The 21,932-nt window shown below is 35.5% G+C and overlaps 1 protein-coding gene across 9 annotated transcripts in view; it reads left to right on the top strand.

Moving 5' to 3' along the window:
- Window positions 1-21,932, top strand: part of KDM6A (lysine demethylase 6A) — a 201,420-nt gene that overhangs the window by 71,098 nt on the left and 108,390 nt on the right. For all 9 annotated transcript variants that reach the window (XR_013444622.1, XM_078064293.1, XM_078064296.1 and 6 more), the window contains exon 4: window positions 5,719-5,768. Coding sequence is in view for 8 of the 9 variants with exons in the window: in XM_078064293.1 (XP_077920419.1) it covers window positions 5,719-5,768 (50 nt within the window). In the remaining variant the exon portion in view is untranslated. The remainder of the gene's footprint in view (window positions 1-5,718; window positions 5,769-21,932) is intronic.

Raw genomic sequence — 21,932 nt, 5'->3', positions numbered from 1 at the left:
AGCTGAGTACATTAGTCATTTATATAAAACGAAAGTTAATATAAGCTCTTTGAGATATCATTTATCCCAGGGTATAAATATAAACTTTCAGTCCAGCCCCAGATAACAAAGCAAAATAAATCAAAGAAATCTATTGACCTAATAACTTTAGGCAACCACAGCCTGTTCTGGCCTAAAGAAGGCAGTCAGTGCAACTGACAAATTTGAAGAATGTCAAAGAAGGACATACTTTTCCTTCTTTCCTTTTCCTTCCATACCCATAGACTCATCCACTAGTCGCTAACCTGTAGTGTTACACATTGGGGTAGGGGTGAAAACAGAAATGCTGAGTTTTGCCTGCAGTTAGTACATAGTCTAATACTAGTAATACAGAATGAATTTTAAATCTTTTTCTTCCTTGCATTTCCATCGTATCTAACTCTGCAGAAGGCTCTCCTTTTTTGGCAAGGCCATCACCTTTAAACTACATTGTTGTTTCTTTTCATCCTGTGCTGCATATGTGGACTTGTCATCAGGCACACCCTCTTTCTCTTGTTTTGACAATCTTAACTCAAAGCTATAATACTTGCAAGCATGCTGAAGTCTCTGTTATCTACTAAATCTGTCTTAACTCTCTTTACTCCCTCACTGTATTCTCTGGAAATAAATCTCTATTTAATTCCAAACAAATTATAGTAAGGCTTTGAACTTCTTTTTTTATTCTTCAGTTACACCTTACTCTTTTACCGAAAATCTCTTTAGGCTGCTTGTGACCTATGAGGAATTAACTTGAATTAAATGGCTTGATGTCTACGTATCATCAGGGAAATGCAAATCAGAACCCCAATGAGATACCACCTCACACCTGTCAGAATGGCCAAAATCAACAACACAAGAAATAATGTGTTGGCGAGGATGGTGGAGAAAAAGGAACCCTCGTGCATTGTTGGTGGGAATGCAAACTGGTGCAGCAACTCTAGAAAACAGTATGGAGCTTCCTTAAAAAGTTAAAAATAGAACTATCCTATGATCCAGCAATTGCACTCCTGGGTATTTACTCCCAAAATACAAAAACACTAATTCAGAGGGATATACATGCATCCCCATGTTTATTGCAACCTTATGTACAATAGCCAAACTATATTTATAATAGCCAAACTATGGAAGCAGCCCAAGTGTCCATCAGTAGATGAATGGATAAAGAAGATATGGTATCTATAGACAATGGAATATTATTCAGCCATGAAAAAGAACGAAATCCTGCCATTTGCAACAACATGGGTAGAACTAAGGCGTATAATGCTAAGCAAAATAAGTGAAAGACAAATACCATATGATTCCACTCATATGTGGAATTTAAGAAACAAAACAAATGAGTAAAGGGAACAAAAAAAGAGGCTAAGCAAGAAACAGACTCTTAATTATAGAGAACAAACTGATGGGTACCAGAAGGCAGGTGGGTGGGGGATAGGTGAAATAGGTGACAGGGATTAAAGAGTACACTTACCATGATGAAAAAAAAAAAAGGCTTAATGTCACAGTCTTTTAGGAAGTGGTGAGAACGCAGGTTTACCTAAAGCTGCTACTTTTCCTATTATATCCTGTTGCCTTCCTGGGGGCTCTCATTTGATAATGTTGACCATTTCCTAATTTTAACATAAGTACACTTATTTTAACATGTATACAAATAATATGTTCACTGTTTAAAGAAAAATATTAGAAGATAAATAACCTGAGGTTATTTATAAAAGGTAAACAGCCTGAGAGCAGGAGCCATACGTTTGTTCACATCTCTATTTCACTGTATCTAGCTTGGTGCTAGCCACTTAATACTTAAGAAGTATTACGTGAATGCATTAATGACCCATTGGTATTTTATCATCGAGAGGCACTTGTTTTTAAACATTTCTGATGCAGATCTTTGGAGACTTTTCTATTATAATAAATTTTCAACATTTGAAAATTGAATTAAACTCTGCAACTTTCTTTAACCTGGTGTATCATGTTAATTTCTCCATCTGAGAAACACACTTCATAACATTTCAATTTCCTATATAGTATCTATTTTATAGGTAGAAGAATTCTCTGTTGGATGTGTAGACTATTTCTCTCATTTTTTGGTACTAACATAATCACTATATTGTCCATTCTTGTAGCTAAATCTTTGCACACATCCATGTTTATGTTTTTAGAAGGAATACCTTGATGTGGTAGGCTTACTGAGCGAAAATGTGTGTGTGTGTATGTATAGTTAATCCTTGAACAACATGGGTTTGAACTGCAAAGGTCCACTTACATGTGGAAGTTTTTCAATAAATACACTACAGTACTGTAAATGTATTTTCTCTTAGAATTTTCTTAACATTTTATTTTCTCTGGCTTACTTTATTATAAGAATACAGTATATAATACATGTAACATACAAAATATGTGTTAATTGTTTTTGTTGTGGGTAAGGCTTTAGGTCAACAGTAGGCTAGTAGGCAAGTTTTTGGGGAGTTGAAAGTTATGTGTGAATTTTCCACTGTGTTGTGCAAGGGTTAACTGTATTAAAACTTTTGACAGTGCTAAATTATGCTACAAAAAAGTTTTACTAATTTATACTTATAGCACTAGAATGATAAAACTGCCTATTTCCTTAAATTTTTGCCACTTTTGTCTGTTTCCCTTCCTTATCATAACTATTAACCATTATTATTTAATTTTATCATTTTCATATATGAAAAGTTGTGTAGCACGATTATGAAGTTAAAAGGACAGATGACTATGTGTAGTACCCTCTCCCTTCTGTATGGGTGATTCTTTTATCCTTGATAATTTCCTTGTTTGTTTCCTCCTCTTCTCCTGTCTTCATGAGGTAAAGGGCAAAATAAAGGAGATGTGTGAGAAAGATTACAGAACACTTAAGTTGTTATAATAGTTAAATTTAACTTGCTTCTCATTATCTTTTGCATTTATTTTTTTTAGACCTAGCTTCTTTGTGAGCACTTTGCCAGTTTTTTAATAATCTTTATTTTTTTATCTAAAAGACTAAATGGGCTTATTTAAAAACAAAATCTCAAAATTATGAAAAAATAATTTGAAGTCTGTTAATAAATAAAGTTGTTTCCCAGGATTAAAAAGATCTAAGCTTTGGAAATTGGTTGATAGAGAGTGGATATTAGTATGTTTGGGTACACCATTCTTTGTTAAGCAAAAGAACAAGTGGCAAAAGAAAATGACAATCTTGCCTGAAGTATTGTTAAAAAGATTTCCTAGTGGGATGAAGAAGGACTTCTTGAACCAATGGAGAACTCAGGGATCACAAAGTGAAGATTAGATGATTTAGGGAAGGAAGAGCCTAGTAAGATAATATGCTACAGTCATTGTGAAAAAGGTTTTAAGCATTATAAGGATGTCCCAACAAATGATTTCCCTTATTCTCTGTTAAGGACTTTAGAAAAGTCTAGTTACAGTGGACTGGGAATTCTTTTTCATGGATACGTAACTGGCTTAGAGATTTGAAATGATGACTTTGCTTTGGTTAGAAGGATTTCGCTAGAGAGACCCTGGTGATGGGTACTTGTATAGTCTTTAGAGTTTTAATGATTTATTTGGATTAGGAATCATAAAATATGTTAAGATCTTTTCTTAAAATAGGATACTAGGCCTAATGGGGTAAAGTATAATTGGAAAGGTAACAAATGGTCATGGAAGGAATGTCTCATTTACAAATCTGTACTTGCACTTTGGAGCATTTACTTTTTTGACTTTGAATTTGAGGGTTCATATTTATTTCTTGGTTCACCATATAGTAGTACGGATGCCATCTTTCTCCCAGCTGATAGTCACATAGGCTTCTTGTACCTCATGTTTCATTTACTTTGGAGGACACCATACTATCTCTTTAAGGGCTCCTCCCAATTCTAAAATGGGAATTTTATGAAGTCATATAATATATATTATTAGGTTATGAGAAACATGCCTTCCAAGGTTGTTGGAATCCTAGAACATCATTGAAAGGGCAGTCTAGATTTAATATGGTGAGTGTACCAAATTGTTAGGGACCCTGACTTTTATTGGTTAGGATGATTTTAGGTACAAAAGCAAAGACCTGATTCTAGCTAAAATAATAAGCAAATTGGTTGCCTCCCATAACTGGAACTTCATAGGTGAGTTGTGTACTGGGCCTCGTTTGAGGTCTAGAAGTATCCAGCTACTTTCCATTTGTTTCCTCTGCTATCCTCTATGGGCTTCATACTAAGAATAGTTCCTTTGTTGTGGCATTTAGTGTTATATAGGTTTCCTTGTTCCCATCCAGCAGTAGAGGTAGAATCCCTTTCCCATGACTGTCATTTATAAATTAGTGATGATTTCTGGACACAAATCTTGTTTGACTCTTCTTTTCCAGCTAGAATGGTAAGTTGGATTGTTTTTCTTTTTAGAAGACCATTAATCAGTGACCTTTATGAGCTAACAACAATCATGTGTGAAGAAATAGAAAATGCAGGATGGTTTGCAATCAACTTTTCACTAGAACTGGACATATTTCTAAATGTTGGTTGGCATCATCTTTATGCCAAAAAAGATGAACATTATTTAAATAAGTTACTTGTTCAGATATATGATGATGTTTTTGGGTAATGCTTCTCTAATTTGAACATGTTTAGAAAGTTCTCTGCATTGTATTCACATATATTTTGGCTGTTCACTAATAAACACTATGAAAGCATTACACATGCAGTTCTAGAAAATACTAATTTGCATTTCCCCCCATTTTTATCATTATAAAATTTTACACTTACTAAATCTTTATTTGAAAAATTTAAGTCTTTTTTTAAATTGAGGTATACTTGAATAAATAACATTAGTTTTAGGTGTTGTATAATATAATGATTCAATGTATATATTGCAAAATGAGCACAGTAAGTCTAGTTAACATCCATCACCATGCATAGTTAAAAATTTTTTTTCTTGTGATTAGAACTTTTAAGATTTACTCTCTTGGCAGTTTTCAAATATGCAATACAGTATTATTAACTGCAGTCACTATGCTGTACATTACATCCCCATGACTTATTTATTGCTCAACAGCTTTTTAAAAAGGACTCTCTCTACCAATTCTAATGTGTGTATATAATTTTTAGTTTACTTTGTTTTTTAACCTCCTCACTGAGTTTTTGGATTGACTGGAACTATAAATTTTTTCACAGCCTTTTATGCCTTGTGGTATATTTTAGGGGTATGGGATGCCCTATTTTGGAATTGAGTTGGAGTAAATTAATTGTGGGCTGGATTTTTTTTGTTGGTTATATGAAAGGAAACATCACAAAAGAAATACTGGTTTTGCTCTTTGAGGTGGTTGAGCTCTTGGTCATTCTTAGAAGTGAGATCCCTTGTGGGAACAAATAACTCACCACATTCTGAAGTAGAGTTGGAAAATCTTAATCCTTTTATCAGATTTGGTCTGTGAGGAAGGTCATGTTGATTCAAGAGGTAGCCTAGATCTGTTCAAGATTAGGTCTGAGATATGAACAGTTTTAGTTTTACATCTTTGAACTCCTGTGAATTTGATATTTGTTGCTATGTCTGACTACGAGGAGGGGGAGGCCCCAGATTTCTAAATTGTTTGGTCTTAAATATCACTCTCTGTTGGAAGGTGGTGGGTATGATGGGAAGCTTCTGATATTTCTTAAAACTTGTATTACTGATTTTGAAATGGGACGTGATTGCGACTCATACTTATTTTCCCTCTTTCAGCGTTATCTGCATACCAGAGGTACTACAGTTTACAATCTGACTACTGGAAGGTTAGTGAACATTTGCATGTCTCTTTCCTGTTTAGTTTTTGGGCCAATTACTACTGGTTATGCTCAAAATGAATTGTTCCCTTTTTTTTGTTTTGTTAATTAGTTTAAAAACACTATAAGGAAAGAGGTTTGGAAAGGAAAATGTTCTTTGTATTATCTTGTATGAACCACCTTGTATTTTATTAAAAGAGATAGATCACTCTGACACAGTTTATTAGCCAAAGATGATCCTAAGTGTAAGAATGTAAAAGCAAGTAAAACCAAACGGCAACAAAATGATTCTTTCTTTGTTTTTTGTCTTAAGTTGTTACCTGGGAATAAAAGAAGGCTTTTATTGGATGTATAAGATGGGTGTATAAGACTGAAAAGGCAAGAAACAATGGGAAAATTATAATAGAAATCTTTCTTAGTACAGTCTGTCTATAATTGGAGCTCTGAGGACAGCTGAACCTAACCATTTTTTAAAAGACTTACCTAAATGAAGAACTGTGAGTCATCCATTTACTTAGTTTAAGCAGTTCATAAAGTTCCCTGGGCAGGTTAATCTTCACGTCATATTTATTTTTATTTATTTTTTTATTTTTTTAAAGATTTTATTTATTTGTCAGAGAGATAGAGAGCACAAGCAGGGGGAGCGGCAGGCAGAGGGAGAGGGAGAAGCAGGCTCCCCACTGAGCAGGTAGCCTGATGTGGGACTCGATCCCAGGACCCTGGGATCATGACCTGAGCCGAAGGCAGATGCTTAACCATCTGAGCCAACCAGGCGTCCCCATATTTATTTTTAAGCATAAGTTTATTGAAGAGTGGGATTTCTTTATCTAAATTGCCATTTTAGATTTTTAGGGTATATTTTATTTTTCCATCACCTAGTTTTAATGTTTCTTTTTGATTTGTAGAAGTTTTAACAATATATTTTGGTAATTTAAAAAATGTATTGAAAATATCTTTTCCAGCCTGTGGCTTACCTTTACTTTTAAAAGCTTGTTGAAGTATAATTTTTACATAGCATAAAATTCAACTGTTTTAACTATGCAGTTCAGTGACTTTTAGTAAATTTTCAGAGTTGTACAACCATAACCACAGTCTTATTCTAGGACATGTCCATCTCCCCATAATGAAACCTCATGCCCAACCTCTGGCAAGTACTTTCTGTCTCTGTGTATTTGTATTTTCTGGATATTTCATATACATGGAATCATATGTGTTTTTTTTTGTGACTGGCTTCTTTCACTTAGCGTATGTTTTCAAGGTTGATCTATTTGTAGCATGTATTAAAATTTTATTTTTTTTATTATTTAATATTCCATTGTATGGATATACCACATTTTATTCATTCATTATTTGATGGGCATTTTAGTTGTTGTCACTTTCTGGCCATTGCGAATAATGCTGCCATGAACATTTGTGTTGTACAAGTTTTGTGTGGACATAGATTTTCAGTTCTTTGGGGAAATGGCCAGGAGTGGAAATGCTGAGTTGTAGGGTAAATCTATGTTTAACATTTTAGGAAACTGTTTCCCAGAGTGGCTATAATGTTTTACATTCTCGCCAGCAATGTAGGAGGGTTTCAGTTTCTCCATGTCTTGTCAGCACTTGTAATTATTCAGTTTTTGAGTGTAGCCACCCTAGTGGGTGTGAAGTAGCATCTTATTACGGTTTTTATGTCCATTTTTCAAATGACTGATGATGTTTAACATCTTCTTATGAACATATGAGCTATTTGTATATATTCTTCGGTGAAATGCCTATGCAAACCCTGTGCCCATTTTATATTTGTTTTGTTTTCTTTTTTTTTTTTAATAACTGTTGTCAGAGTTCTGGATACAATCTCTTACATGTAATTTGCAAATATGTTTTCAGAGTCTGTGGCTTGTATTTTAACTTTCTTGGTAGTATATTTTGATGTGCAAAAAATGTGAATTTGATGCTGTCCATTTTCCTCAACTTTTTCTTTTATTGTGCTTTTAGTGTTGCACATAAGAAATCTGCCTAACCCAAGGTTATGAAGATTTATTCCATAGTTTATTCAAACCAGTTGCTTCAGTATTTGCCTTTACAGATAGTACTGTAATAGTAGTAAAAGTGTCTTTTCATATTTTTGTTAGTGATTCTTTGGTGTATAAGTGGGATCCTTTATAGGGTAAGTGTTAAATACAGCTCCTTAGTGTTAAATACAATCAGGGAGTGCTGATTTCCCCCTGGTCTTAACCAAGAAAGTTTGTCAGCAGGCTTTTTGTATCTGATAGGTGAGAAACGGTGCTTATTGTTGTTTTAACTTGCATTTTCTTAATTGTTAGCAAGGTTGAGTTTTTTGAAATTGAAGTTTAAAGACTATTTCTTTTTCTTTGACATATTTGTTCATATCTCTTGCCTAATTTTCTATTATTGGGTGGGCCATTGTTTTATTTTTCTGTTTTATATAGCTGTGTATGGTAGGAAGTATTTATCCTTTATCTGCAATACAACAAGTTGCAGTTTGCCATTTGTTGTTCTGCTTTGCTTTTGTGTATTTGTTTTGCCCATGCGGAAGTCTTTTATTTCTTTGTAGTCAAATTCATCAGTCTTTCCCTATTTTGAGTTCTAGGACAGGTTTTTTTCCTTGTTCCCAGGTGTTAGAAAAATTCACCCACATACTCTTTTAGTACTTGAATGTTTTTTATTTTTATTTTTTAATTTAAATCTCTGATCCATTTGAGATTTAATTTCCTTGATCTATAGTGTGAGGAACATTTAAGTTTATCTTTTTCCTTATGGTTAATTATCCCAACACAATGTATTGTTAAAAAATCTATCTTTTCCTCCACTAATTTGTGATGTTGTCTTTTTTTTTTTTTTTTTTTAAGATTTTATTTATTCATTTGAGACACAGAGATAGAGAGAGAGAGAAAGCATGAGCAGGGAGAGAGACAGAGGGAGAGGGAGAAGCAGGCTCCTCGCTGAGCCAGGAGCCCGATGTGGGGCTCGATCCCAGGACCCTGGGATCATGACCTGAGCTGAAGGCAGACGCCCAACCATCTGAGCCACCCAGGCGCCCCGAGATGTTGTCTTAATATGCTAAATTTTCACGTGCAGTTTTGTCCGCTTATGGGTTTTCTGGTCTATTTTGTTAGTCTGTTTATGAACTAATTACCATACTATTTTATTTACAGAGATTTTATAATATATTTTAATATGTGGTAGCACTCTGGTACCCTTCCTCATTGTTCTTGTTTTTAGGATTTCCTTGACTGTCCTTTCTTGGTTGTTTTTCCAAATAAACTAATTGTTTAGCTCCACAAAAATATCAGATTTTTTTTTCCACCGGCTTTTTTGAGGTATAATTTACATTATTTTAAGCGTATAAGCTTGCTGTGTTTCAGCAGTTTATATGAGGTTGTGTGACCATTATGACAATTAAGATACGGAATGTTTCCATCATTCAGTGTTCCCTTGTGCCCCTTTTACAGTTGATGCCCATTCTTGCTTGACCCGTGGTCCCTGGCTGTTAGTTATTTGCTTTCTATATCTCTAGTTTTGCCTTTTGTAGAATGCCTCACAACTGGATCCAAGCAGCGTGTATTCTTTTGTTTTTGATGTTTTTCATTTAGCATGCTAGTTTTGAGACTCATCCATGTTGTGGGTATCAATATTGTGTTCTTTTTAATCTTTAAGTAGTATTTCATAGAATGATTCTTCCAGTTATTCCATTTATCAGTTGCTAGACATTTGTGTTGTGTCCAGCTTTAGGTAAATATAAATGAAATTCTGTGAACATTATTTGTCTTTGTGTGGACATAGGTTTTCATTTTTCTTGGTATATGTACCTAGGATTTGGAAATGCTGGGTCACATTGCAGTTGTAGGTTTAACTGCCAAACTGTTTTCCAAAGTGGCTGTACCATTTTACATTCCAGCTAGCAACGTTTGATTTCCCCAGTTCTACCTCTTGGCTAGTACCTGGTATTGTCAATCTCTTTTTTTTTTTTTTTTTTTTAAAGATTTTATTTATTTGACAGAGACACAGCGAGAGAGGGAACACAAGCAGGGGGAGTGGGAGAGGGAGAAGCAGGCTTCCTGCGGAGCAGGGAGCCCGATGTGGGGCTCGATCCCAGGACCCTGGGATCATGACCTGAGCCGAAGGCATACGCTTAATGACTGAGCCACCCAGGTGCCCCTATTGTCAATCTCTTTTAACTTTAGGCATTCTAGTAGGTAAGTGGTGGTTTTTCATCTTGTTTTTTTTTTTTTTTAAGATTTTATTTTATTTTTATAAATATGGAAAAGGGTACCAGAATGCTACCACATATTAAAATATATTATAAAATCTCTGTAAATAAAATAGTATGGTAATTAGTTCATAAACAGACTAACAAAATAGACCAGAAAACCCATAAGCGGACAAAACTGCACGTGAAAATTTAGCATATTAAGACAACATCTCAAATTAGTGGAGGAAAAGATAGATTTTTTAACAATACATTGTGTTGGGATAATTAACCATAAGGAAAAAGATAAACTTAAATGTTCCTCACACTATAAATCAAGGATAAATTAAATCTCAAATGGATCAGAGATTTAAATTAAAAAATAAAAATAAAAAACATTCAAGTACTAAAAGAGTATGTGGGTGAATTTTTCTAACACCTGGGAACAAGGAAAAAACCTGTCCTAGAACTCAAAATAGGAAAAGACTGATGAATTTGACTACAAAGAAATAAAAGAGAACACGAGAGAGGGAATACAAGCAGGGGGAGTGGGAGAGGGAGAAGCAGGCTTCCCGCCAAGCAGGGAGCCCGATGCGGGGCTCGATCCCAGGACACTGGGATCATGACCCGAGCCGAAGGTGGACACTTAACCAACTGAGCCACCCAGGCGCCCCTCTTTTGCTCATTTTTAACTTCTTTTTTTGTTTTAATAGAGTTGTATGGACTATTTACATATGCTGGAGGAAGCCCTTTGTCAGATACGTGTTTTGGAAATATTTTCTCACAGTCTGTGGCTTACTCTCCGTCCCCCCCGACCCCCCCAATTGTGCCTTTGAAAGAGCAAATCTGAAACTGGTCCCTGTATTCAGAACACAGGGAGAGACCAGTGAAAGGGGCTGGCCCACTCCAGGTTGGTAGATGGCACTTTTAATAAGCAAAAGAAACTTACAGATGAAGCTTGTCTTGGGCGGCAGCAAGACGAATGGATGGATCCCTGAACCCACCTGCCAAGTCTTGTAAGTTTATAAAGAGGCCTTAACTGGGCTTAGTCACATATACTGTGCAAGTGTTCTTTTCGATGGCATTCCCCAACAATAATTTTCAGATTTGCTGTTTTCTATTATAACTCTATTTTCCTTTTAATAACTCTAGAACTGGTAATGAAGTATACCCTCTTTTGTTCCTGATATTTTTGTTCTTGATCAGCCTGGCTAAAGGTTTATCAATTGTATTGATCTTTGCAAAAATCTTTGTTCCATGGATTTTTCTTTTTTAAGTATTGTTTTTCTGTTTTATATTTCATCGATTCCTGATTGTCTTTATTTGTTCTGCTTACTTTGTGTTTAATTTTCTCTTATTTAGGTAGAAGCTTAGATGATTGATTTTCTATCTTTTCCCCCTAATATAAGTATTTAAAGGTGTCTATTTTTGTTAGCATTGCTTTAATTGTATCCCACAAGTTTTTATATTTTGTATTTTTGTTACCATTTATTTGAAAATGTCTTCTACTTTCTCTTTCTTCTGACCTATGGGTTATTTTGATACATGTTATATAATTTCAAAATACTTGGGTTATTTTAGATATCTCATTGTTAGTGATTTCTTTTTTTTTAAAATTTTATTTATTTGACAGAGAGACAGTGAGAGCAGGAACACAGGCAGGGGGAGTGGGAGAGGGAGAAGCAGGCTCCCTGCTGAGCAGGGAGCCCTGGGATCATGACCTGAACTGAAGGCAGACGCTTAAAAGGCAGACACTTAACCGACTAGGCCACCCAGGCGCCCCTCATTGTTAGTGATTTCTAATTCTGTTTTATTTGTATAACATACTTTGTATGATTTCATTCTTTTGAAATATATTAAGACTTTTTTATTGGTTTAACACTTGAAAACAGCCGCAGGATTTGCATTTGTTTGTATTATGCTGTAAACATCAGGTAAAGGCAGTTGATAGTGTTTTTCAAATTTCTGTCTTTGATGGTTTTTATCTCAGTCATTTGCTGAGAGTTACTGCTTATGATTGTGGAATTGTCTTTTAATTTTGCCCTTTTTAAAAAAATACATTTTGAAGTTTTCTTACTAGTACATATACATTTGTGATATTTTTACCTGATGAATTGACCCTTTTGTCATTATAAAATATTATTTTTACCTCTGGTAATCCCTTTTGTCTTGACATGTGCTTTGTCTCATTTTAATATAGACATTCTGTCCTTCTTAGGCTTGTTATTTACATGATATATCCTTTTCCTCTTCTTTCCAACCTGTTGGTATCTTTATATTTACAATTCTTTTATAGATAACTTATAAATGGGTCTTGCTTTTTTTATGCAGTCTGAAAATCTCTGTTTTTTTACTTGCACTGTTAAATCATTCACAGTAATGTACTCATTTATATGATTGGGTTTGCATCTTTAATTTGATTTTTCCTTTTCTGTTTGTCCTTTCAGTTTCCTGGTCTACGGTTCTTCCTTACCTACTTTCCCTACCCCTTTTTGATATTTGAGTATGTTCTACAGTTTCACTTTACTTTTCCTGTTGTCCATTTCAGCTCTTCTTTTCATTATTCGTTCACTGGGATTATAGTATATACCTTAAGTTTTTCACAATCAAGTCTCAGTTAATATTGTCTCAGTTACATAAAATATGGGAAGTTTGCAATTACTTAAGTCCACTTCTTACCCATCCAATTCCTTTATATGGTAGTTGTTATATCTATTAAGTTTACATTATTAACTCCAGAGGATGATGTTCTTTTGCTTTGAACAGACCCATATATTACAGTGTTAATAGTAATGGTTTGTATTTACCCATATGGTTACCATTTCTGATACTCATCATTACTTTCTGTGAATCATTTCCATCTACTATCATTTTCTTTTAGGCTGAAGAACTTCGTTTAGCATTTCTTATAGTAAAGATCTGGCAGAGATGAATTTCTTTTATCTGAAAATATTTTTTTGACTTCATTTTTAAAGGGCATTTTTGCTGGTTATGGAATTATGGCTTGGCTTGCCTTTTTAAAGTGAAGTTATACCTCCTTGCCTTCCTCTTTCTGATGAGAAATCAGCTCTTAATTGAACCACTGTCCCTGAACACAATTTGTTTACTTCTTTCATGATTTGCTTGTTACTTTGGCTTCCTATAGTTTGATCATGATAAATCTCTGCATGATCATCTTCATATTTATCTTGCTGGAGCATTTTGAATTTGCATTAAATAGGGGAATTTTTTGTTGTTATTTCTTCAAATAATTTTTTGTTCATTCTTTTTCCTTTTCTTCTGGGGATCCAATTCCATGTAGGGTAGATAATTTGCTTTTATATAAATGTCCCTGAAGCGCTCTTATTTTTTTCCTTTTCTCTGTGGTCTTCACATTGGATAATTTTTCTGTTTTGAAGTTTATTCTTTTCTTTCCTTTGTTGTCATTTAATTATTAGTTCAATCCACTGAATTTTATTTCAGGTATTATATTTTTTAGTTACAGATTTTCCATTGGGTTCTCTTTTTATCATTTCTCCTTCTTTGTTGAGATTTCCTGTCTTTTTAATAATGAGCATGTTTTGTTGATGATAATTAGAATAGCAACTGTAAAATCCTTGTCTGCCATTTTCTTTTTTTCAAAATTTTTTTAAAAAATTTACTTGACAGAGAGAGAGAGAGTGTGTGTGCCCACAAGCAGGGGGGTGGTGGTGGGAGCAGCAGAGGGAGAGGGACAAGCAGGCTCTCCACTGAGCAGGGAGCCTGATTTGGGGCTTGATCCCAGGATCCCAGGATCATGACCCAAGCCGTAGGAAGATGCTTAACCAACTGAGCTATCCACCTGCCCCTTGTCTGCCATTTTCTAGCATCTTTATCATTTTGGGTTTGGTTTCAGTTGATTTTCTTCTTTCTCAAGAATGTGTTCTGTTTTCCTGAATCTTTGTATGTTGTGTAATTTTGTGTTAGGTACTGGACATTCTGAAAATTATGCTAACTCTTGGTTCTATTATTTTCTTCTAGGGAGGTCCCCCTCCCCCTTTCTCTTTTATCAGGCAATTATCTTTATTGGACTCCCAACTGCAAACTCAACTTCCTTTGGGTGGCAACTTAAGTATCAACTTAGATCTTTTGTCTTTAACTTAGCTGTAAGTCTGTAACTTGCATACAGGAGTCAGACATGTGGATAGACAGAATTTAGAATTCTCTGCCTCTTTCTTTTCTGGAATTTCCCTTTATTTAGTGGGTTGTGATTTCTTCTGCTTCCAGTCTTCAGGTTTTCTGTATTAGACTGCTTTTTCTACTAGTGACCCACTTAAACATGTGCTATGCCTGGCAGCAAGTTAATAGCTGGGAAAATGGAACTCAGCCCATACAACTTTACTCCTCTAAGCATGGCCTTTCATATTAGTTTCCTATTGCTGTTTTAACAACTTACCACAAATTTAGTGGCTAAAAACACAAATTTAATTATCTTACAGTTTTGAAAGGCAGAGTCCCAAATGCGTCTTAGGGGAATCTAGTTGTCAGTAGGGCTTGTTCTTTCTGGAGGCTCTATTGGAGAATCTGTTTGCTTACCTTTTCTAGCTTCTGAAGTTTGCCCACATTCTTTGGGCTCATGGCCCTGTATCTTACTGCATTTTGTCCCCACATTGCCTTCTTTGGCGTTTAACTTTCTTGCCTCCCTCTTACTAAGGACTCTTGTGATTACATTGGGTCTAACCTGGGTAATTCAGGATAACCTTCCCATATAACAGTCCATTTAATCACAACTGCAAAGTATCTTTTGCCACGTAAATATTCTCAGTTTGGGGATTTAGGATATAGACATTTTGGGGGCCACTATTCATACTGCCACGTCTTTCACTAGAATCTGCCTGTTTCTGTTTACTCTTCAGTGCCTTTAGTTAGCTGCTTTATTTTATGTATTATAAATTCTATAAACCAGAGTTTATAGTTTTTATAAAACTATAGTTATTTTATAGTTACTGTCTCTAGGAGAGTCTTCACCACTGTCATCTTACTTATTAGCCTTCATTGGAAGCAGTAGTGTGATAACGTATTGATACCATTTTGCTTGCTTTTGAACTTAATAAAAGTGTAATCGTGCAGCATATTTTAAAGTCTTGTCTTCTTTCAGTCAGTACTGTATATGTTAGATTCATCCCTGCAGTTGTATATTGCAGTACTTTGTTTCCATTGCTATATAATACTTCATTATATGAATATGCCACAATTTATCCATTTTATTGTAGAAGGACATTTGGTTTTTAATGAATTTTGGCTGTTACTGATTGTAACTTTGCAAGTTCTTGATGCTCTGGTAGTTGTCTGATGCCTGAAAACAGATTTAAAACAATATTTTGTCCAACTTTTCTAGCTCTAATTACTTGGGTAGAAGAGGGAATTGGGATTTAAGACCAAAACAGATTAGTTTACCATTGCCTGCAGTGGAACTCCCCTCTAATCTTACCTACATATAATAAGGAAAACTTAATGTAAAATTTATTATTTAAAAACTTACTGTAGATATTTCGAATAATAAGAGAACATAATTATGGGATGCCCAATACATGGAATACTAATTAGCCATCAGAATAATTTATCATTGGTAGTTTCTAATTGTACAGAGTTCTTTTTTTTGTTGTTGTTTATTTATTTGAGGGGGAGAGGTGGAGGGAGAAGCAGACTCCCCGCTGAGCAGGGAGCCCGATGCGGGGCTCAGTCCCGGGACTCCAGGATCATGACCTGAGCCGAAGGCAGTCACTTAACCAACTGAGCCACCCAGGTGCCCCTAGTTGTACAGAGCTCTTAACAGGCAAGTTGAGATCCTCCCAGGTGTCAAAAGCTGACTCCCCAAATACCAAGAACACAAACCAGAGTTTATTGCTTACCATGTTAAAGGAGAACACCACCTCTGCAAAGCTTTGTTGGTATCCTAGGGAAAAGGTAAGGTCAGAATTGATTGAGAATTGAAACTTTGTTTTAAGACAGGTCTTTCACTCTGAAAAACAAACTGAGGGTTCTAGAGGGGAGGGGGTGGGGGAACGGGTTAGCCTGGTGATGGGTATTAAAGAGGGCATGTTCTGCACGGAGCACTGGGTGTTATACACAAACAATGAATCATGGAACGCTACATTAAAAACTAATGATGTAATGTATGGTGATTAACATAACATAGAAAAAAAAAAAAGGTCTTTCAATTTGGGAGCTTGATTGGGTAAGAATCTCTACAAATGTAACAGTCCAGAAATGGTGATTATAGCAAGGCAAGGAATTTGAGTTAAGGGATTCAAAGAATCTTGGGCCTTAAACTATTCTTGATGCTTTTCATTGAAGAATTGATGGTTACTATAATAATGGACAAACTATGTGCCTGGGCAGGAGACATGGAAAAGTAAAGTAATGCTAATGAAAACAGAAGACTGGCAAAGTCATTTTAAGATAGACTTTAAGGAGGCGCCTGGGTGGCTCAGTCGTTAAGTGGCTGCCTTCAGCTCAGGTCATGATCCCAGAGTCCTGGGATCGAGCCCTGCATCTGGCTCCCTGCTCAGCGGGAAACCTGCTTCTCCCTCTCCCACTCCCCCTGCTTGTGTTCCTTCTCTCGCTTTGTCTCTCTCTGTCAAATAAATAAATAAAATCTTAAAAAAAAAAAAAAAAGATAGACTTTCAGGTGTGGTTTAGGTTCTCAGGTCCAGGCTAAGTTTGGGGGTAGACATTTTTGGTTCTCTCAGGATTCAAGGATTTGTACCAGATTTTGTCACTTAAAGACATTAATGCTACTTACTTTAATTTCTGTTTTCTAAACATCATTAAACACTGTAACAGTATTATTTGTGAGCCAATGAGTATTTACCCAGTGGCTGGTGGTGATCAGAATTCATATTCATGACAGTGATTTTTAGGTTTAACTTTTTATATTTGTAGTTTTGTCTAATTTTGTGTGATTTATACCCACACTGTATTGTAAGTTGAAGAATATAAGTATATGATTGATTTTTTTTAAAAAAAATATGACTGAGATAATTATCTTTTAGTTGCACTTCTTTCTTCAAACTGCATCTCTTCAAACCTGTCCTCTATAATTAGATCTTAAAAAATAAAGTGATTCACCATTCTATAGGGCCCCAGATGAAGGATTTCTTCATCTGAAATTCTTGCATGCAGAATTATGTATAGTTGAGTGGATTTTTTTGTGGGGGGGGGGATTTCAGAAAGATGATAATGCATTTACTGTATTACATAATATCCCCTGTGGCAACAGCATACTTATATCTCTGCAGTGATAGTATGATTCGTTATATTAAGTGGTAAGTAAAAAAAGACTTCCTGTCAGTTCAGTTCAAGTCAGGGTTTTCCTACCCAAAGAATTTTGGTGGCTGATTTATGATCACCTTTAGTTTTTGTTAGAGGCTTTTGGAATTCAGAATGAACAATTAGGTATCATTGATCTGTAATCTATGATTAAATTTTAATCTTTGTTTAACATTTCAAAACTCAAGGGTGTTTATTATGTAATTAAAAATTTTATTTCTTGAGAGATCATACTTTTTCTTACCTAGTTCAGAACAAATGAGTCATTTTTGAAATAGTGAAAATTTGCCAGTCATCTCATGACTGTTCTGTCATGCCATTACATGTTTACTATTAGTGATTATAATAAATACCTTTGTAATACTAGCTAATAATAAAAGCTTATTTACTCAACAACTCTATTTACCGTGAAGAAATGGCATAATAATTAAAAAAAAAAAATGTAGGGAAGAAAATCTTTCTTCTGACTACTTAGGTTCTTAGGCTAGGGCCTATGAATTCCTTAAAACAGGCGGATTAACAGGAGGGGAAAAAAAACAGTTTACACATGCAGTGCATATATACCTGTGGGAGAACTCAGTGATGAGTAACTCCAAGGGTGGCTAGAATTTGGAGCTATATACCAACTTAGTAGGTGATGAGAGGGAGAAAGGGCACTTACAGGAAAACAGCTTTTTTCGGAAAATAAATGAGCCCTTAGGAGTCTAGATGGGAGATATGATAGTCTTGTGACAAAGTCAGAGTTCCTCTCTGGGAGGGGGTTATGACACTTGGGTTCTTTTAGGAGGCTCTGCTTTTAACATATGAGGGATTCGAGGAACTCAGATGCCTTCAGCCCAAAATAATTCTTACACCAAAGTGGCATACTTTGGAGTACCATGTCCTGATCCCCTTCAACAATAGCAGCAAAACCTAAGGTCTTTCATGAGTCAGGAAAGTTTAGAAATTGCTGTTATGGTTTATAGTATGAAGTAGAAAGGTAGGAATGAAAAATTGTGTGTATGCTGTTCATGCTGCTATGTATTTGATTATACAAATAGAAGATGGTAAGCTACATGTTAAAATGGGAGGAAGTTCTGTTGCTTCCTGATGACTTCTATTAAGTATACTTTATTAAACAATTCTGATATACTTTTATTTATAATTGTGAACTTTTAAAATACATAAAACCTACCCTTTCTCCCTTTTTTCCCCACTTGAATTTAAGAAAGAAAAGCTTTTGAATTACGGTAGTATGCTTATCTGAAAGAACCATTGATAAAAAGTTGCAGAAACTAGGGAACTCGTGGAATCTGCACTCATCTTCTGACTTTTCAGTGACTTTTTCTATTACAGTAGTTACGTCAGTCACTAACTGGCTTTTACATTCATAGACGAGGGCTTTGTTGCCAATACACAGGGGTAAGTAAGATAGTTCCTGCTCTCAAGTTGCCCATATTCTTGTGAGGGGAGACACAAATAAGCATATGTTTTTGGTAAGTGATATATTGGAGGTGTTGAGGGCCATGAGGGGGGTGGAAGTGTGTGTCTTTGAATAAAGGGTGGGGGAAGGTCTGAGTGGGGATTAGAAACACTCCACAGAGAAGTTGCAATTTGAGGGAAGGATTAATGGCAGTTTTCCAGCTAGAAGACCTGGAGAGGCTTTCCAAGAAGAAAACTGAGCCAGCACCTGAAAGTACAATCAGTAGGTGTTTAGGGAGTTCTCAAGTTCTTGGTCTAGAGCAGAGGTCCAAAAACTTTCTTAAAAGAATGAAATAGTAAATGTTTTAGGCTTTGTGGGCCAAGAGACAACATCAGCTGTTTTGTAGATATTTAATCAATCAGTTACAATGTAACCATTATAAAATGTAAAAATTATTTTTAGCTCTTGGGCTTAAAAGAAAAAATTTGACTGGCTATAGTTTGTGGACTCCTGTTTTAGAGCCTAGGGTTATTGTTGGGGGTATAGGACTCAAGTTGCGGAAAGAAAGGCAAGGGCCGGATAGATGGTAAATGGGTTTACAACAGGTAGCACAGATCTGGAGGCTTAGATTTGTTTCAGTATTTGTTCAATATCTAGTCAGTTTCTGTAGTGCTGGAAATTAGAGTCCTAAAGTTAAATAAAACACAATGACTTTGGATTGATTGAAATTGCATTGACTTTGTACATTAAAAAAAAAAAAACCTCATTGTAAAGAGACTACTGTCTTTCTCAATAAAATTTTGTCATTTTTCCATGAAGTTCTTGTGCATATTATAAGGTATATTTTATATTTTACAGCTTTATTGCTATTATAAATGTCCTTTTAATTTTTTAAATCTCTGCTTATATATAGAAATGCAGTTGGCTTTTATATGTTAAATTTATTGAGCAGTTTCACTAACTTTTACTAACTTGGCTGATTTGACTATGTTACTTTGGATTTTCTATGTAGACTATCCTGCCTTTGTAATTAATGGTTATTTTGTTATTTCCAATTTTTTTATCTTTTTGCCTGCTATTGTGGTAATTAGGATGCCAGCACAGTATTGATTGAAAGAGGTGATAGAGTACATTTGTTGTTTCCCTTTTTAAAGGGAATGTTTTAAATGTTTTACCATTAAGTATGATTACTTAAAGTTACTTTTTTTTTTTTTTGTAAATAACAAACTAAGAAGAGAAAGGAACTTCTTTACCAAAAGCCAACTGTTAAAAATACCACTTTAAATGTCAGCATTTTTCTTCTGTGTGCAAATGCTTATTCTGCAGCCACTGAGATAGTTTTATATTTTTTCTGTTTAAACCAATCTTGTATTTCTGAGGTAAGTTCAAATTGGTAATAAGTTTTTATCATTGTTAGGTGAATGGGGTCACTAATATGTAATATCTTTACTTTTTTTTTTTTTTTAATTATTTATTTGAGAGAGAGAGCAAGTGCAAGTGGAGGGAGTGGCAGAGGGAGGGAATCCCAAGCAGACTTGCTGCTGAGCCCTGAGATCATGACCTGAGCCAAAACCAAGAGCTGGAAGCTCAACCGACTGAGGCACCCAGGTGCCCCAGTATCTTTGCATTTTTGTTCATAATTGGAATTGGTCTCTGTTTTTCCTTTCTTGAGTTGTCTTTTTCTTATGCCTTGGAACTGGTTCTGCATTCTGAGGAACTGGTCAGAGAAGGAGGAAACAGGGCAACAACGCTTTCCTTTAAGGGAATCATGAGATCATACATACCTCACTGGTGAGAATGTAGTAATTTGAGCATTCCTAGCTGCAAGGGAGGCTGAGAAATGTATTTTGTCTGATCCTAAGAGGATAGAAAACAGTAAGGGGGAAGGTACATGTTGTTGCAAAATAGACTGTACTAGTAATACAAATTACTCATGTTAATTGGCTAATAAGGGAATTACAATTATGTCTGTATGACCTGAAAGTCTTACTGTTTCACTTAAATTTTTTTCTAGATAATGGGAATATAATCACAACCTTTTTAGGAAAGAGAAAAGCTCTCAGCTTGGCTGCTGCACTACTAGCAGGAGTGCTGTAGTCTCGATTTTAAGAAAATTAAACATGAGTACCTGCATCCTAATCCTCTTCCTTAGAAAGGCACATCCCCAGTCTTGTACAGTCACAGCTCTCAGCTATTTTCAGTACCTGCCAGCTCTGCTCTAATTAAAGGGTTGCCAGCATTCCAACTTTGTTCATTTTTGAAAGATTTTATTTATTTATGAGAGAGAGCAAGCGAATGAGCAGGATGGGGGAGGGGTAGAGGGAGAAGCAGATTCCTGCTGAGCAGAGAGCCCGACATGGGGCTTGATCCCAGGACCTTGAGATCATGACCTGAGCAGAAGGCAGACACTTAACTGACTGAGCCACCCAGGCGCCCCAAGGAGTTTCTTTAAGAGCTATGTTGGGGATCAGTGAAAACACTACTATGGACTCTGGTATTGGTGAACTGCTAACTTAATGAACCACATCCGTGACAATAACTTTACTGTAGACACACTAAAAGAACCTTCAGTGTAAGTTGATAGCAATCTCATCAGGTTATAATTTCTTAATTTGGGGTTGTGATGGGTACTGTAATACAGTCAAGGTCAGAGGTTGGCAAACTTCTTTTGTAAAAGGCCAGATAGTAAATATTTTGGGCTTTTTTGTAAGCCTGATAGTCTCTCTTTTGCAACTATTCAGTTGTGCTTTTGGAGCTGGAAGCAGCCATAGACAATAAGTAAATGGGTGGGTGTAGCTATGTTCTGGTAAAACTTACTTACAAAAGCAGGTGCCTGGCTGGATTTCATCTGTGTGCCATAGTTTGCTGACTCCTGGTATGGATACTCTAACCTCTAAAGATTTGTATTGAAGCAGGAGTATATTTACTAAATAGTACATTTCCCAGAAAGTTACTCCCTTAACTCTTCATAGTATAGGTTGAAGAATGACTACATCGTATTTAAATTAATTTCCATATCAATGCCTTGGCTCAGGTCATCTTTTTCCATAAACCTTTGTTTCTCAGTGGGGATGCTATTGGCATTTGTGGTGAGATTGTATATTGGGAAGGAATTCATTTATTTAAGAGCATATAGCCGTTCACACCTCCAGGTCACTGTTTCTAAAGATGGGTGTTAGAACCTCTGGCTGAGATGGCTTGTTTTTCCTTCTCCTTTCCCAGCTATCCTTGAGAACAGTACCCAAGTGTACTACCTGTTTTCCTAGTCCTTATTATACTTCATTAACTC

This window comes from Halichoerus grypus, chromosome X (genome assembly GCF_964656455.1).
Source record: "Halichoerus grypus chromosome X, mHalGry1.hap1.1, whole genome shotgun sequence".
Taxonomy (NCBI): Eukaryota; Metazoa; Chordata; class Mammalia; order Carnivora; family Phocidae; genus Halichoerus; species Halichoerus grypus.
The sequence above is the reverse complement of the archived record's forward strand: the minus strand, read 5'-3'. Positions and strand labels throughout refer to the sequence as shown.